The sequence below is a fragment of the Tachypleus tridentatus genome, chromosome 10 (assembly GCF_004210375.1).
Source record: "Tachypleus tridentatus isolate NWPU-2018 chromosome 10, ASM421037v1, whole genome shotgun sequence".
Classification (NCBI taxonomy): domain Eukaryota; kingdom Metazoa; phylum Arthropoda; class Merostomata; order Xiphosura; family Limulidae; genus Tachypleus; species Tachypleus tridentatus.
Genome location: NC_134834.1, coordinates 186467001 through 186485244, shown reverse-complemented (window position 1 = coordinate 186485244; position 18244 = coordinate 186467001). Strand labels below are relative to the sequence as shown.

The following is an 18244-nucleotide window of genomic DNA, read 5'->3' as shown; positions in this document are numbered from 1 at the left end:
TATCTTCATGAACCCCTTGAGTAATAATAGTTTTTGCAGCACACCACTTTTAAAGCAATAATAAATTTTTTATGATAAAATAACTTTGGAACATGGTGAATTTTATTGTAAATAAAAAGTTGCTGTAACACACAACATGTAACATGTTTACAATAAAATCTAGATCTGTGATGTTAGCAGCCAGTAAAACCAAAATATAATTCTTGAAACATAATAAACTAATTGGAAACATAACCATTTAACTATATCTTTAAAGTTCAGCTCAACAGAAGAGAGAAGTATAGTCTTATACCTGACTCTGAATCAAGCTATTTCCTTCCATAATTATTTTAATAACTTAGAAAGAAATTTAAATATTGGTAAAACTGTAGAACCAGGAAAGTGGAAAAGATGCCAGTACTAAGTTTTTCCAGCAAACCCCTCAGAACTACCTCCTAAAATCCTTAGAGTTTAAGAACCACCAGCTGGGAAATACTGCACTAACAATATATTTGTAATGCTGTACACAAGGTGTTTCAAAAGTATGTACACACACTTTAGAAATTTGTATCTCGTGAACCATGTGCACGATTTTCATAGTTTTAAAAAAAAGAAAAAATATCTATGAAAAGAATGGAGAACACACAGTTGAGTTTTGAAACATGATTCTAAAATTGTACTGGAAATTTGAAAATGTCTTTGAAGTTCAGCTTGCCTGGTAAAGACAATATGGAACGAAAGCACCAACATATCTGACAATTACTCGTTTGTGTGATAAATTCGAGGAATTTATGTGGGTGGAAAAGAATGTCAAAAAGTAGCGAAAATGTTGAAGCTGTCAGGAATACAATGAACTGTTCCCCAGGATGTCAGGAATACAATGAACTGCTCCCCAGAATGTCAGGAATACAATGAACTGCTCCCCAAAGCTGTCAGGAATACAATGAACTGCTCCCCAGAATGTCAGGAATACAATGAACTGCTCCCCAGGATTACAGGAATACAATGAACTGCTCCCCAGAATGTCAGGAATACAATGAACTGCTCCCCAAAGCTGTGTTAGAATACTTCCCAGTTATCTTTTCCATACCACTGTGTCATAATACTTCCTATTATATCATCCTTTAACAGTGCTATCCAGAAATACTTTCTAATCATAATCTTTTTACAATGTAAGTAGTACCTCATACAAATTAACTGTTTAGTCACAGACAGCAATCATCCCCTTATCAATTGTAATAACCCACAACTGCTTCAAAATATTCAGTAAATTTGATTGTCAGAAATGTGTTAAAACCTAACATTCATCACTGCAGGATACAAGCACGTTAAATTTTATAACTGCTTTTCAAAAAAATTACCTAATTAAGAAATATCACAATGATTCCAGTATTCTGCATCATACTGTCCTAAAACAATTTAGCAATGACAATATTCTGTACCTCAATATTAACTGTGGTTACTTGCACTTAAACCTGATACTAAAATCAATCACATATCTACAGAAACTACTTGTACCAAATGCATATGACACACACTCCATTCTACAGCTATGTCAAGCAATTAATATTTCAATGTGTAATAACAATAAAAAAAGATGGCATAACTTGCATTGTTTGTATATAGCTAAATTTCTATCACAAACGTTTCGAGAGTTTGGTGCCAAGAAGCATGTAGAAATCAAGATTTGAAGAAAGAATGACTTCACATTTTAAGTGTAATTAAATAAATCTACACATATGTTCCTGAAAGACATATCTGAAAGTTATTCACGTATCAAAGCCATGCATAAATACCTTTTCTAGAAATATAAGTGAACAGAAAAACTACTGTCTACTTTTGTTCCTGCATGACTCACAGAAGGTAGTAACTGAATAGCCCGATGCTTAGCAAACATTAAGTAGTTTAAGAAAAGAAATGAGTGGAAAAAAAAAATTCTTCCAAAATAAGTACGTGAGAAAATACGACATTAACTAATTCACCATAAGACAAACCAAATTTTCACTTAATAAAACATTCTGGTCCAGCACCAAACTGATCCCTCTTTCATTTTATATTTTTTATTATTTTATCATAATGGATAGTGGGAAAAGATAGAATCTTTACGTATAAATAAATTGAAAACCAAAAAAAACCAACAAAAAAAAAAAACAACACCCGAAACAAGAATATATTATGAGAGCAAATATTATGTGTAAAAATTTCAATTTTATTTTAGTATTTTATTATGGAAGGCAGTTTCTTGTTTTTATTTTGGTAAATGAAAAATAGTTATTTTTTAACCATTACAAATCCACAATTACAATTAAAAGAAAAAAAAAAGGTTAAATTTGGAAAACCAAACCAGCAGATGATATGTTGTCACCTCCTCCCCCAGTCTGTAAGACTTCTGTACAAACCAGTACAGGAGCCACACACACTTCTCTGTCTCCTTCTTCCCAGCAAGAGACTGGTCTGCTAGCTTTCACGTGGACCCGTTTTGCATTGTTTTTCAGGGAGCTAGTAAATGCGTCATCAAGAATCAACCTGGCTTTAGCCGTATCGATTCTATGTGAGCCACAGGTATGGCGGTGGGCCGTGAGTGCAGCTTTAGCCGCTGCCGACATCGTGTTCTTCCAGGAGGAGTCTTTCTTCGTCATAATGGCCTGGAAAGCCAGTGTGTGAACGTGGAGGCGAGTTAGTTTTCGTTGTTTGTGTCTCTTCCATGTTTCTTGCAGAACACTGAATTTCAATATAAATAACATTCGTAAAAGTTTCTTCGTACAACCTACGTCCTCAGACACACGAAACAAAGTAAATAAAAATTGTAAAAAGCTGACAAACTTCCCACTAACATAAGTTTGTTTCTTTTCCATGTCCTTGAATTTTTAATTAGTTTATAATATTACAAAGCAAACAACGTGAAATTACCAGTATTATCATATTCATGTTAATTATTTTTAAAGAGAAGACTAATGTAGATCTATAAATTGTTTAGAAGATAATGTTAAATAAAGATTTTCTTCTTTCTTTTGTTGTTAAATTCCTAATGACCTCATTATCTGTTACTTGCATAACCCGCTTTGTGGAAAGCAATAACCGACTCAGTATTTGTGTCTTCAAATTCAAAGCCAAAAATGAATAAAAAAGGAGAAATGAGTCCTGTTTCATTCTTACACAAAACTCCTAAAATAAATTAGTCCACATACATTGACAGACAGTTTCCAATTGCTATACAAAAATTACAGCAACCAAGTTTGTGATGGATGTTTATACACATAACGGGACACCTTTACGGTAAGATCCTGTCGTAATTTTTGTCGAGAGAGCCATCAGGCTGATCTTGTTGCTATTCTATTTGCTGTAGCAGCAGTTGAGAATAAAGAAAGTAACATGTAAAAAAACATGAACTTTTACTGGTACAATAACATAAGAAACACTGATATTTTATGACGGACATTTGACAAAAATTTAGATGAATTGTTTAAGTCTGTTAAGTATAATTTAATTGAGGTTGCATTTGATCTACAACACAATTAGCTACTGAAAAAAAAGTTAGTTTATCAATTAGCTATGTATGATATTCTAAATTACACAGAATGTTTATGCATTATGAGAAATGCTCTGGTTAAACACATCAGTTCTATAAGTCTAATATTTAGTGGCAACACTCCAGCTAAATGTATCAGTTCTATAAGTCTAATATTTAATGGCAACACTTCAGCTAAATGTATCAGTTCTATAAGTCTAATATTTAGTGGCAACACTCCAGCTAAATGTATCAGTTCTATAAGTCTAATATTTAATGGCAACACTCCAGCTAAATGTATCAGTTCTATAAGTTTAATATTTAGTGGCAACACTCCAGCTAAATGTATTAGTTCTATAAGTCTAATATTTAATGGCAACACTTCAGCTAAATGTATCAGTTCTATAAGTCTAATATTTAGTGGCAACACTCCAGCTAAATGTATCAGTTCTATAAGTCTAATATTTAATGGCAACACTCCAGCTAAATGTATCAGTTCTATAAGTTTAATATTTAGTGGCAACACTCCAGCTAAATGTATTAGTTCTATAAGTCTAATATTTAATGGCAACACTTCAGCTAAATGTATCAGTTCTATAAGTCTAATATTTAGTGGCAACACTCGAGCTAAATGTATCAGTTCTGTAAGTCTAATATTTAGTGGCAACACTCCAGCTAAATGTATCAGTTCTATAAGTCTAATATTTAGTGGCAACACTCCAGCTAAATGTATCAGTTCTATAAGTCTAATATTTAGTGGCAACACTCCAGCTAAATGTATCAGTTCTATAAGTCTAATATTTAGTGGCAACACTCCAGCTAAATGTATCAGTTATAAAAGTCTAATATTAATTTGAATGATCCAATTTTTTTCATAACACAGGGAATAGAGTGCTTATTTACTGACTGAATGAAGAAATTGTGTGTCCTTGTGACATAGCTAGAGATTAATAGTAAAACATTTCAATATATATTTTGCCAGTTTGGTCTAGACTTTGAAGTGCACAACACATGTTGAAATATTTCCTCTCACCCATGTTTGGACAGCCTATCGAAATTATCAAGGATAACAACAATGGGTCCATACAGCCTGTTAAAAGTACTTCAAGATAGTAAATGTAGATCTAGACAGCCTATCAAAATTACGTTGGGGTAGCAAGAGTGGATCCAGATACCTGTCAAACCTACCCTGGATAAACACAGTGGATTCAGACAGCCTACCTAACATACCATAGGATAACAACAGTGGATCCAGACACTTGCCAAACATACCATGACATAGTAACCATGGGTCCAAACAGCCTGTCAAAAGTGCCTTATGATAATTAACAGGGTCCAGACAGCCTATTAAAACTTACCCTGGGATAGCATGTTTGGATCCAATGAACCTAAGATACCCTGGGATATCAACTATGGGTGCAGACAGTATGGCAAAACTACCCTGGAGATTACAGTGACAGATACAATCACCCTTTGAACATAACACAGGAACGTAAAACATATTCTGTCACAATAATGCTAAAAATGACAAACTCTCAGATGACACTGGGATGAAACCAAAGTTCCTAAGTAACTTATCAAAAAAAATCAAACAAACAACATTGAGATGGAAAATGAACTTATCTCCAAAACAAAGACAATTTGTTTTCGTACACTCTTTACCCAAGATCACATACATTTCAAATATTAAAAAATCATACTAACTCTATTGCATGTTTTTGCACTACCATGAACTATTAACTTAAATTAGTACTGTATTAATATCAACTATTTTAAATGAGCTATTGAGAGCTCTAGAAGTAAACCTCACTATTTTTATCAGGCAGAAATAAAGTAAAAATCACCATATCAAACTTACTCAAAAACATCTCTCATCTGATCAAGCACAGTAGCAACTCTTGGTGTGGCCTCGGAGACCAGGGTCACGTTGCCGTATTTAAGAATATGGTAGAAATTAGGTAATTCTTGCTCATTCATTCCAAGAGAGTCTGCAAAAGGTATGATTAAGTCCACTATGTTTTTTAAGAGAGCTTCTTCTGTAAAAGAAGCCATTTCAAAGTGGACCTTGGTTTCTTGAGGCAGTTTTGAACAAATATCATGTACTTGCATGAGTTTTTCTCGTCCCAATCCTGTACAAATGCGAGACATAACTAATTACCCAAAAATAATGAAAACAGTTTCTACTGAAACAAGTTTTATGAAAGACTGTTCAAGAACAGTGTGGCAAAATCAAACACAAAACAACTCAATAAATTATAAATAAAAAGGTAACTGTTTTTAGATCACAATGTAATTTCATACAGAACAATATGCCCTTATATGAGATGTGTTAACTTTGATCAAAAGACCAAACAACAGCAATAAAAATGACAAAAACACAGTACTACCCATTTCAAAAGTTATTATTTTTACAAAAGAAAAGATGCATTTTTCTTGCCTCAGGTTAGTGTTACATCAGTTACTATCTCTGTCACACTTTATTGTTTGATTCATGATTTCACTCCAAATGCTCACAAAAAACAAAACCTAGTAAACGTAAGTTACTCTGGCGAGATTTTAATGAGTGAAAATAGCAGGGAAACAAGTATTCTTGGCCAGAGATGTCTCTCTCCACCTCGCATCTCCTAGATAGCATGCAAAGGTAATTACAGCAAGTCTGGGCAAGTGAAAAATCAGGGGAGAGTAAAAAGGGGGTTCTTTAATTATGCTCGAAGCAAACTGTGTAAAACTGTACAAGTAAGTTTTTGTATATAAGTTACAATTTGTTGTGATTTAAAAAATTAAATTATTTCAATGGTGTGATATATTCATTACATTTTTAATGTCATCATAATTAAAAGTCAAAATAAAAAAACCAAGGAAAACAAGATGTTTGAGGTATAGCAGTGAACTTCCACTACACAAAAGATGATAATGAAGTTTGTCTTCCCTGAGTAGGTTTTTTGTTTCTTGTATGACAGTGAAGTTGGGAAGATGAAAAGACATTACATAAACCTTATAATGATGTGCAGAAATTTCTTTTCTGTTCAGTTTCAAAACAGAAAGCTTAACTTCAGGATGTAAAAATTTTCTTTCTGAAATCTTCAATTCTATGTTGTAATATAAATTTACGGCTTTGTGTTGTTGTCTATGTGAATATAAAGCAAAGCATTTTAAAAGATAATAGAAATAATTCTTCAAAATACATTCCAGATTTTAATGGATGTAAATATGATTTTTTATTAGATGTTGTCTCTAAGATTTATTTGTCTTCAACACTTAATTACGTTTTTTAATTATCTTGCTCCTAAATTTGTTGACAAAATTTCAAGATGATTAGCCAATAGCATTAAACTTATCAAATCAACTAGCCAATAGCACTTCATTTATCTAGACAAGTAGCCAATAGCATCAGGTATATGAAAAATAAGTGAAAAATAATGTTAGAATTATCACTGTGGAGTTATCCCAGAGCTGCAAGATTGTTTGAAGATTTTTTCAACCAAATTATTCAAACTAATTATTCATATTCTTAACATAATGAGTTTAAAAAGATCTTATCAATTGCTATGAAAGCCATACAACCATCAATTTCCACCAGAGCTTCTTCAAATTGCAAGAGTGCATTTAAAAAGAAAATATTGTAATCACCACAGTAGATATGAGGATTCCATTTGCTTTGATCATGTAGCAAACCTACTTTCAAGACAACATGATTCAAAATGAGCATGCAATTTGTTGTTCTTTTAATTTCAAACAAAGCTATGAGGGCCATCTTCACTAACCATCCCTAATTTCACAGTGAAAGACTAGAAGTAAGGCAGTTAGTCATCACCACTCACTGCCACCTCTTGGGCTACTCTTTTACCAATGAATAGTGGGATTGCCCATTACTTTATAAAGCCCCACAGCTGAATGGGCAAGCATGTTTGGTGGGACAAGGATTCAGACACACAAATGTTAGATCATGAGTCGAGTGCCCTAATCACATTGCCATACCAGGTCTTGAGACAGAGCCAATCAGTACAGATGTTACATGTATGTTGCACAAGGTCACACAATATCATAATTTTCCAGTTCAGCAGTCCTTATGCAACGTGATAACGTTTGGTACTGCTGGACAGAAAGTTGTATTTTTTTGTATGACTCAATTTTGGTAAAGAATAAAAGATGTCATTTCAACCAGGACAACAAAAAATAATTTTTATCCCGAGGAGAACAACGTGTAGCTTTCTTTGTATTTATTAAAGTGAAAAACTGTAGTGTAAAAAGTTATGGCTTAGAAATCTGACATAAAACATCAAATGAATTTCAGTTATTCTATTAAACTGTAGCACAAAACAGGAATAAACACTTTGCTAACACAAATAAAAATGTAATTACAACAATTACTGACTTTGAAATTCTTGGATATGCAATTCAGATGTCCTTCCGGTTCTAAATTTAATATTTTACAATTAATTTTAACTTTAATATTGCAAAAATTACCATTTAAGTACACTTACGAAAATACGGTAAGAAATTTGAATTTGCCCCTAAATCAATCATGGACCACTTTAGTACAAGCTAGATTATTATATATACAATACATTCAATTTTGAAAAAAAAATATTGAAGAGTTTTATGGTTTGCTACATGTAGTGTTTCAGATGTGGGTACATTCCGACAATGACCTACTGTCCTACGTACTTACGAGGCTGAAATGGAAAGTTGTCCATCATTTGCAAACCTCCTACAACAAGCAAGTTGGGATTAAAAGTTTCTAGATGTTTAACAAAGCCATGAATGGACATCAGATGAGGGTTACTATGGTCATTATGTACAATAAACCTGTTAGTGAAACAGTAAAAATCATTGGTTATAAAATGAATAAACAAAACCATGCACTTTAGTGAAATCCACACTGTATATAATCCTTAGAATTTTTAATGAAATATGTAACCTTTGCTATAATCTAAATAAAAAATTCAAACTGTTATTCAAACAACTTTTATTACAAATATACAGTAACTCTCCCATATATGTTCCTAAAAACATACATTAGGCAGGTTGACGTAAATCAGCCCCTATTAGTGTTATAAAGGGAGGATGTACCCCTCAAGACATAACCCAGATTTATTCTAACCCAACATAAAAGACATAGAAAATATATAAATAAAAAGCAATCCTACTTAAGGGTTATAGAAACGTTTGGTAAAGAAATAATCACGGGGAGTATTACTCAATACTGGCCAATAGGATAGATAACATGCAACTGAGGCCAAGAGAAGTGTGAGCAGGCTGGCTTTGACCTGACTCCCAGCATTAGAAAAAATACCTGCATAGTGCACCTACTTGTTGTCGTGACACAGAACAGTCCTAGGCACATGGTTTGAATTTTTTGTTTTCAGCACACATTGCTAAATACAACATTAAAACAGACTTTAACAACTGAATTTGGACATTGTTCCCTAATTTCATAATGATGTCATATTGTAAATGGGAGAGTTATCGTCTTAAACAAACAAAAGGCTAATACAAACAGTGTTTACCAAAACTATTTACTTGTACATCATGCCACACAACTATTTACAAGATGCAAGTACACATGACATGACAGGCTATATAACATATAACTCAAGTCACTCTCAAGTTTACGAATCTATGCTAAAAACTTCAGTATTGTTTACCACAGAAGGATAAATTTTATTACTAAATATCACACATGATTAAAGAGTGCAAGCATACAAGAAACTAAAATTGAACTTCGAAGAATTGTTAGTTTCATGCGAGAATTTTGAAAGAAAAGTGAAACATACATTGGTATCATATTTCACAGAATACCCATTTTTTAGCATATTTCAGCAGATAACCTGATAATTCTTACTTCAGTGTCAGTATTATAGTATAAAGATGCAAGAAAGATACAAGTCTAATCTTGTAAATGATACAAACTAGCTGATTACCCATGATGCCAGTGCTCACTTGGGATGCCAGCAGTTGCTGGGGGTGACAGTGCATGGCAGTTATGAGCAATTTGCAGCCTTGTATAGTAATCTCTATTGAATGTTTTTATTTTCTTGTCCAAAAACAAAATCATACCAAATACTTCATAAATATTGAGTCTCCACATGACCTCTTTACCTTCATTTTGCTCCACTATAAATCCATTTTTTTTGTAAGTTCAAATGGAGAAAAATAAAGTTCTTTGTGATGGACAATGGAGGCAAAATGGGAAAATCATGACCCCTGTTGCAAATCTATATGCACATAGGATAAAAAATTCACAACGTAGGGGTTGCACATCTTTTGATAAAAGTGTTTTTCCAGTATCATACATATAAATAAGAGATTCATTATTGTATGATGCTTTCACAAAATACCCTAACTGGAATATATCTGTCACATATGACAGTGACAGAACTGGAAAGGTACTGGATAAGTAATTTATCCAATTTCTGTCTCATGTGCTCTTGCTAACAAAAATTTTAATCCGATATTCTGCTGTTCTTACACGTACCTCTCACTTGTAAACACTGTTTTGGAATTAAACATTTCTAGACCACAGGTGGATTGGTGTCACTGATGTCTCTTGATGAATTTTAGACAAAAGTAACTAAACACCACCAAGTTTTGACTTTCATAAAATTGTTTGTTTTTTTTCTAACATTCTTTATGTTGCAATTCCTGATATTAAGAAATAAATTTATTTTAACACAAAGAAATGGAACCCTATAACCTTTCAAAAGGTGGATTTGTTGAAAGCAACCAGGTTATAAGGTTTCACATCTTTGTGTAAAATTTCCAAAAATTTGATAAACGACACTGAAAAATATGTTCAATACATTTTGTTTTATCTTAGAAATTTAATATATTATAGTGTTGGTCTGATATTCCATTTTATGTAACCAGTCAGTTGCAACTCATTAACATTCACTGGCATATTTCTCTTGACACTTTGCCATTTCCAATGTTCCCCACTTCTGGCTATATTTTGTAAACTACAAAGCAAAATCTAACATAGGTTTATAAGGGACTTTCAGGTTACAAGACCTCAAATGTGGTACTGAAGAATTTCTGAACAATATATGATGAAGTTTAACATTTTTTTCTTAAGGGTATGTGCATGTGCAAGGACAAGCCTGAAAGACCAAATAGTCCCTTGTTATGCATATGATACAGTAAAGCAAATAAAGGAAACAAAGGGATTTTATCATAGAAAAAATTCCAAACACATAAGAATAGATACACAATACAAGATAGCCAGTCAAAATGAACTCTTTATAACTGTGCTACCATTGAAGACAAGTGTGCTAGAGTTTCCCTCATCAAATTTAACCTCAAACTCTTCAAACCTCTCAATCACTGGACCATAAAAATTGCAACATAATCTATTCAAGAGGTAGGAAAATAAAGAACTTTCTTAGAGAAACTATAGGGGTCCTCAAGACAGCAAGCACATGACCTAAAAAATACAAAAATCTGCCCATATATCAGTCCTTATCAATAAATGTGTTCCATTTTCACTGAGAAAATGAGGAATGCCATTCTACATGTGTCTGCCAAGTTTCATCAAAATCCAATGATCTTGGACTGAGGTTTGGAGTAATAATAATTTAAAAATTGGCCACGTGTGTACATAGATAAGGATTTTTTTTTAATTTTTGTGAACTTGCTCTGACTTCAGCCTACAAAAACTAATTACTTCCAAGTTGAATCATAGAACAAGTGTTTTTCAACTTTTGTCCAAGTCTATTCAGCCATTCTCTATAAATCTTGCTGACACACATGGGAGAACACAAAGTCCATCACGTTTGTTGGGAGAGGTAATAAACAAGGTAAAGCAAGCTATACAGATTAAAAGAACAATGTTACATCCAGTATGAATGAACCAAGTCTACTAAACTTGTACATAAGTAAAAATAGCCTATAGTTCTCCAGTAATTATAAAGGAAAGGGAGTGATTGATAATAAGAATATATTTCCACCTCAAACCACACACAACTTATCAAGTGTAGTAAATATACAACTAAGAAATAAGTGAGAAAGACAGCAACAAAAATTAGAAAAATACACACATCAATTCAAACTGAAATACAATCTTGACACATTGAACACAATAACAAAAACGTACATGATGGACAAAGTAACATTTGGACAAATAATCAGAAAAATTCCAATCAAGGTCAAAGTGCATGCTTGTAACCTCTTGTTTGAAGTTTCCACCAGGAAAAAAAAAGTTCTTCCATAAAACTCTCAACAAAATAAACACTGAAAGAAGTATGAATTAAAGCTTTCACTGAAATTAAAAAAAATACTTTTTCATAATACACACACACATGTATGCACAATACAAACAAACAGATTTCAGAAATAAATCATGAATACACCCTGGACAAACCTGAAATTTTAAACTGTGTCTGTAAGTTTCAGTTGAGCTACTTACATCTAATCTTTCCCTTGTCAATGTAATCCCCCTTTGCATAAAGGAATTTTCCCTATAAATCTCTAGGCAATAAACATGGGGCTCATATGTTACCTGACCAACTTGTCCACTTTCAAAATACAGCCTTACCTATTTGCTCGAGATGCTAAATATGGACCCCATTTTTCTCCTGCCAAATACTCCAGTAAAATATGGATGTCATCTTCTTCTGTTAAGGGACCAGAAATAATAACTTCATCTGGTAAAAACTGTTTTAATTCTTTAGTCATCTGTGCCCCAAGAAGAACATCACAGCCTTCTTTAGCAAATCTCGATGCCATAACAGGTGCATTTCCTCCAATAGCCCAGTGCACGTCACTGGCCCTGCTTGCCAGTTGTAGCACTTCTTTAAAAAGTGTTTCATTCTTTATATACCTCCTAATAAAAATTAAAATGTAACTGAAGGACCACAACAACAACTTACATATCTAAGCAAGGTAAACTTTGAACAAACATTGGCACACACGGATATTAAAAAGATAATAACTCTATAAGCAGATTTAAATATTTAAGATTATATAATGCATAACCTATTAAGTCTTATCACAGTTTCAATGAAACAAGTCACCTAATTAACATTATTTAACAATTATTTCCAGAAACACAATAATACACTTAAGCAGTAATGTACAACAAATATATTCTCAACACCTTTTTAATTTCCCATTACAGCAAACAAGTATAAATACACATATACATAAAACCAACCAAGTACGGAGTATAGCAAATTAAATATAGTTTAAAGGACTTGAATGTATTGCTTCATCAATTGGGTACACTCACTGTGAATTATATTTTTGGCCATAAACAAACCATTATTTCACGAGGTTCGAACAACTTAATATATTTTACATTATTATTGTAGTACAGGAATTTAGGACCAATCTGAATAATTTCTATAATAAATGTAAGCTACTATGGAACAAAAACACTAGCCATTTGGTTCAAGAAATGTCAACACTTAGTATTCATTATAAATAGTAATTTTCATACCCGATACAGTCTAAACTTTCCCATACCTTACGTCACTATAAAACACAACAGGTATTTGGTTAAAATACAAACTATAATAAGTACTCTCTAATTTCACATGTAAAGTAGGCCCTGGTCTGATTTGAAATTTTTACTTAAGATTTTTTTATGACCCTTTAACCTTTGACCCTTTGACTCTTTAGCAATGGGTAAAACCCATGTCATCACATTTATTGACTTGCATTTAAAATATTATTGAACTACTATTTTATAAATTTAGGTCAATAAGTTTGGAATCAAACTGTAGATTATAATTTAAACTTTAATATTATATATACAAGTTGATTTCTTAATTTAAAAGTATATATTAAAAGAACAGATCCAAATACAGATTTTAGTTAGTCATGTGGTATGTCGAATGCAGTGCTGTTTAACCCTTTAACCCTTTCGGTGCTGAATAACAACTTTTAATGTTTGGCATGGTGCTGAATATACATGTTTGATACTTCAACTAATTACGGTATCAGTACTAAAAGCATGATATCTCAGCAATAACTCAACAAAAGTCCCTGAAATATTCAGTGATTGTACCCAATACTATATATGTTACATTCAATACATAAGAATAACAGGAATAAAGGAAGGTCGGCTGCTGCGCTGAGCCTTTAAGTCGACTGTGGTCGCCAACCATGTCAAAAGGGTTAAACACTACGTAGGTCAGTATGACCAACGTCATAACAATTTGTACTTGTTACAGTTTACATACAACTAACTTCTAATATACTAAATGAAAATCACAAAATTTGGTGGACTTTAGTATACATTACAAGACTTTTGTACATGAAAACCAGATTTTATGATGAACTACATTTCATATTTTAATAGGCAGTTCAGAAATTAGATGTTTGTTATGTCAAAATAGTCTGTAGTTTCATACACATTAGAAACCCAAATTGCTAATACTGACATGCTACAATATAAAATAAGAACCTCATCTTTTTTATCTTGCTGAGATATGACTTATGTACTGAATCAAACATGGTGGTCCTGTTCAACTCTTTCCATTTTTTGAAATGGTCCCTTATACACACTTACTTCAGTATATGATGTGAATAACCAATCAACAGCTTAGAATGTCCCCAGTGTGGTTTTCTCAGCCATTTTAATCTTTGAAAAGGCTGCCGTGTTCTTTCGATCCAAGATTACAATGAGGTAAGTTGTGTCTTTAATCTGCTCAAAGTTTCATGTTTTTTAAATTCTAAATAAACCTTGATATCCTACACATGCAAAATTTTAGAAGGCTTAGCAACCTTTGTCCAGTACAAAGGTCATAGCAAGAAGAGAGAATTTTTTGCTTTACTTCTTGATTTATTGTTCTATATTTTAAGAAAAATAAGTTTAATAATTTATTTCTATATAGTAATATTGTATATACATATATATAATGTATAATAATGTGACTGTATATTACAAAATACTAGTCCATTAAAACACAGCTAAGACAGGGAAGACTAAAGGTCAGTTTTATATTACTGGATGCATAACAGGAGCACATGTGCACTACATTAATTCAAGTTATGTAATGTTAGCTAGGTATGACTGGAAGGTCAGTATAATATAAAACAATATATATATATATATATATAGCATTATATGACATAAGTTACTTACATACTTAATACAACATTTGTATTTTCATGTTGTAATATGTAGTCATTCTATCATAAAAGAATAATTCCTATCTACTTCCTAATTTTTCTACTTTGGTCAAGACACAAACCCCACAGACAGTATAGAAAAAAAATTTACTGAAAACAAACATTTGAAATGCATTTAGGAGATTTTAAAAGTTACATAAATAATAATTGAGATTTTTGGGACGAAGAATAGCTTGTTTTTTTATCACAACGTGAAATCACTTTGCACTCAGACTAGTAATGAAACAGACTATTTTCACAAACAAGTCTTTGCTAGTAAGATTTCATTACAAAATCTAATTTTCTGTGTACAAAATACTTGTAACCTTTATAAACAACCTATGAAATTTTGTTAAGATACATATGGTCTATAAAAATTATTGTATAAATACTTAATGTGTGAAAATGTGTAAAAAAACTCATGTATATTATAGCAAAGGTCTTAAACCAGCAGACCTGGCAACCAAATAGCTTCTATGTAAGAAAACACAATGATTGCAATATAATAATGCTTATTAATGAAACCTTCTGAGAAACATTATATATCCACCTCAGAAAATTGTAAAGAAAAGCCCATTCAACCCATCTTGTTCACTAAAACCAAAGTAAGAATTAAATGTATGATTGCACCATCTGTACCAATCATGGCAATCCACATAATGCTTCACTAGCCTTTTGAAAACTCAAAATAACCTTTCTGACCACAAATAAAAAAATGCATATATACTAACTTAGAACCATTTTACAATCTCCCACACCACAAAGATGTGTATTTATCTTGAACCGAAGAAAATTACAAGCTCTTTTCCACTAGCTCAGTGTATTAATAACAGACACTAGTTTGCTGGATAATTAACATTTTTAAGAACATTATTTTTTAAAACAGGTTGTAAGGAGTAAAACAGATGAAAAACTTAATTAAAATATGAAATAACTGATTTTATTGAAAGAAAAACTAAAAGTTATTAGACCATATAACCACCTTTCAATGCTGAAAAAGCAGATTAAACATTGACAAAGCATACAGATGATATAATATATGTGAATTTACAGTTGACCAAAATATATCAAATAACTACTTCACTCAAGTCATAATTCTAGTCACAAATCAAATTTACAAAACACTGAGGGGTTAGAAAGAGAGAACCAAGCTAAGACTTTCCTGCTCCAACAACACATGAACTGAACCACTTGTATAGCACACTCTAAAATAACATTAATATACTTGCACTTATAACAATAACATTAGATTTATTACAGCTGAGTAGAAGTACAATATTTAAATGAAATACACAGAGAAACATATAAATTGTCTCTTCTCTTGCTTTTTTCTAAACCTTTGTAGTTTACAATGACAGTTTAGTTTACCTTTCTTAGTTCAGTATGGTGACATTGTTCAATGAAGCAAATTAAATATGAAAAATCAACTCATCTGATAAATTTCTTATAAATTATGGCAAAAATTGTAATCTTCTTTATTTAAAAGAAGTTTCAAAGTTGTGTTTACAAGAGATTTCAGTTATTAAAAATTTGCACTGCATTCAATGACTGTGTATTAGCCTTACATTTCATTAGCTGTATTTAAAAATTAAATAATATAAAGTCAGAAGTTTAATTATTTTTAAAGAAGGAGAGGTGTCTGCATATTTCTACTTTAACATGTGTTCTTTCTGACCTATGAAACATGTCAAAAGTATGAACCCTATACCTTTCTTTTAAAACAGTAGAAAAGATTATAAAATATATTTATATAATTTTGGTGTATTTTTATTCAGGTGAATAGCAAACTTCACTTCATCTAAGTGTAGTCTAATGTTTTCTTAGTGTTCAAAGATTTAGTTTTTATACAGCTTTCCTAAACAAATATAAGAACAATACATACTATTGGAAAACTCAATGCAACTTTCTAAAAACTGAAAAAAATCTCTTATAAACACAGCTAAAAAAAAAAGATCATTTAAAAAAATTTCAATTTTCACCAATATTTATGAGTACATGTGTTAACTGTGTTAATATTGTACATGTGATTTGTTTTTTGAAAACTGCCATGATAGTGAAGTGAAGAAAGGTAGACAAAACCACAAAGAGGGAACAATTTCTTTAATGCAGCTGATAGAAAGTTATTACTGATATATCCAGTTATACCCTTACAGTTGTAGAAGTAATGATAATAAAGGATAAAACTATAACAAATGCTATACACAAAAATGAATAAATCAACACATGTAATTTGCAGCAGTTGTGTGAAAACATACAACACATTCTCTCATTAAGTGAACAAAATTGTCAAACTGTAAATTTCAAATAATTCCTTACACCATTTAATAACAGAGAAAGAGTGACACCACAGAATAATGTTACTGACAACAGTAACATACTGTTCAACTAATAAAATTAAAAAGGTTAAAAAGTTACAGAAAACATGAAATAAAATATTTACATTGAAAAACCTGTGCTAAAACCAGTTACAAGAAAAATTTATTTTATTATTTGGCACATTTAAAATAATCTTACAGTTTCAGGTATTACAGTATTTGGTGATGGTCTGGTAATCAAAGGGCCTATTACTCTGAAAGCCCAACAGTATTTGTTTTTTTTTAAATACTTAAAATGTTAAATGAATTTTGTGGTTTTAATTTGTGAAATTTTGTGACAATAGCACACCAAGATATGACCTAAAAGGTTGCAATTTCTCATGAATGGGTGGATAATGTTTCTCATCATTTCCTTCTTGTTATTTTCTTCTATGTATGTATAGTATTAGTTTCAGAACCTGTATCAGGATTGGATTTGGGAATCTAGCTCTTCTGAGACAGTTGATATTCATTATACATATTCTATAGAGCTGTAAGTATAAATGTTAGTTTAAACATTTCCTTTAAAATGTGTATTCATCTATCATTGACCTAAAAATGTGTTTAATCATTCAAATTTGGCATATATATATTGCAAAAAAAAGTATTGGGTCTTCGAAATTAGCTTACTCTGCTGCGGCACCATGTCGAAAAAAATAGGCAAATACTTTCAGAAGTTCGTCCTTCGTAGAAATGGAATGAAAATGTTCAGGATTCGCAGGTGGTGGATTAAAAAGTATAACATCTTTACTGTGCACAAAAAGATCTTGGCATGACCCAAAACCTACTGCCACTTTAGGTTTGTAGCTTAGAGAAACCTTTTTTTCAGCCCTTAAAAGCCCATTCAATATTTCTTCGAGTCTTTGCTCAAAATCACTATGTCCATTTTGATTAAAATAAACTGCTATTAATACAAGTAACACAGAAAACAGGCTACCAACCGAAACTTTTGTTGATGTCGACGCCATTATGTATATTTCCACAAATATTTCATTAGAGGGCACTTAAATATTTAGCACGAAGGAAAAAAATATATATATATATATGGATAGTTATAGAGGGTATGTTGCAAATGTACAATGTTTCAAAAAACTTTTGTAATTAGCAGCGTTATTATTGTTTATCATCTTCGTTCATTTGTTTGTTTTTAAGCATCAAAGTTGGAGTAGACAAATTTGGGTTAGTCAGGTAACTAAGAATAGTGTGCAAAGCATGCCAGTGGAAAGGAGATCTGCTCAGGTAGTTAAGACACTCAACTCGTAATTTGAGGGTCGCGGGTTCGCATTCCTGT

The 18244-nt window shown here is 31.8% G+C and overlaps 1 protein-coding gene across 1 annotated transcript; it reads right to left on the bottom strand.

Annotated features, from left to right (window-relative positions):
• Positions 1-2167: 2167 nt before the first annotated feature.
• LOC143231136 (ADP-dependent glucokinase) lies at positions 2168-17951 on the bottom strand. Its single transcript, XM_076465772.1, has 5 exons — positions 17584-17951; positions 12021-12308; positions 8160-8296; positions 5346-5616; positions 2168-2700 (listed from the first exon to the last, which is right to left on the bottom strand). The coding sequence occupies exons 1-5, from the start codon at positions 17919-17921 to the stop codon at positions 2304-2306; spliced, it is 1431 nt and encodes a 476-aa protein (XP_076321887.1). The 5' UTR covers positions 17922-17951; the 3' UTR covers positions 2168-2303.
• Between the last annotated feature and the right edge of the window lie 293 nt (positions 17952-18244).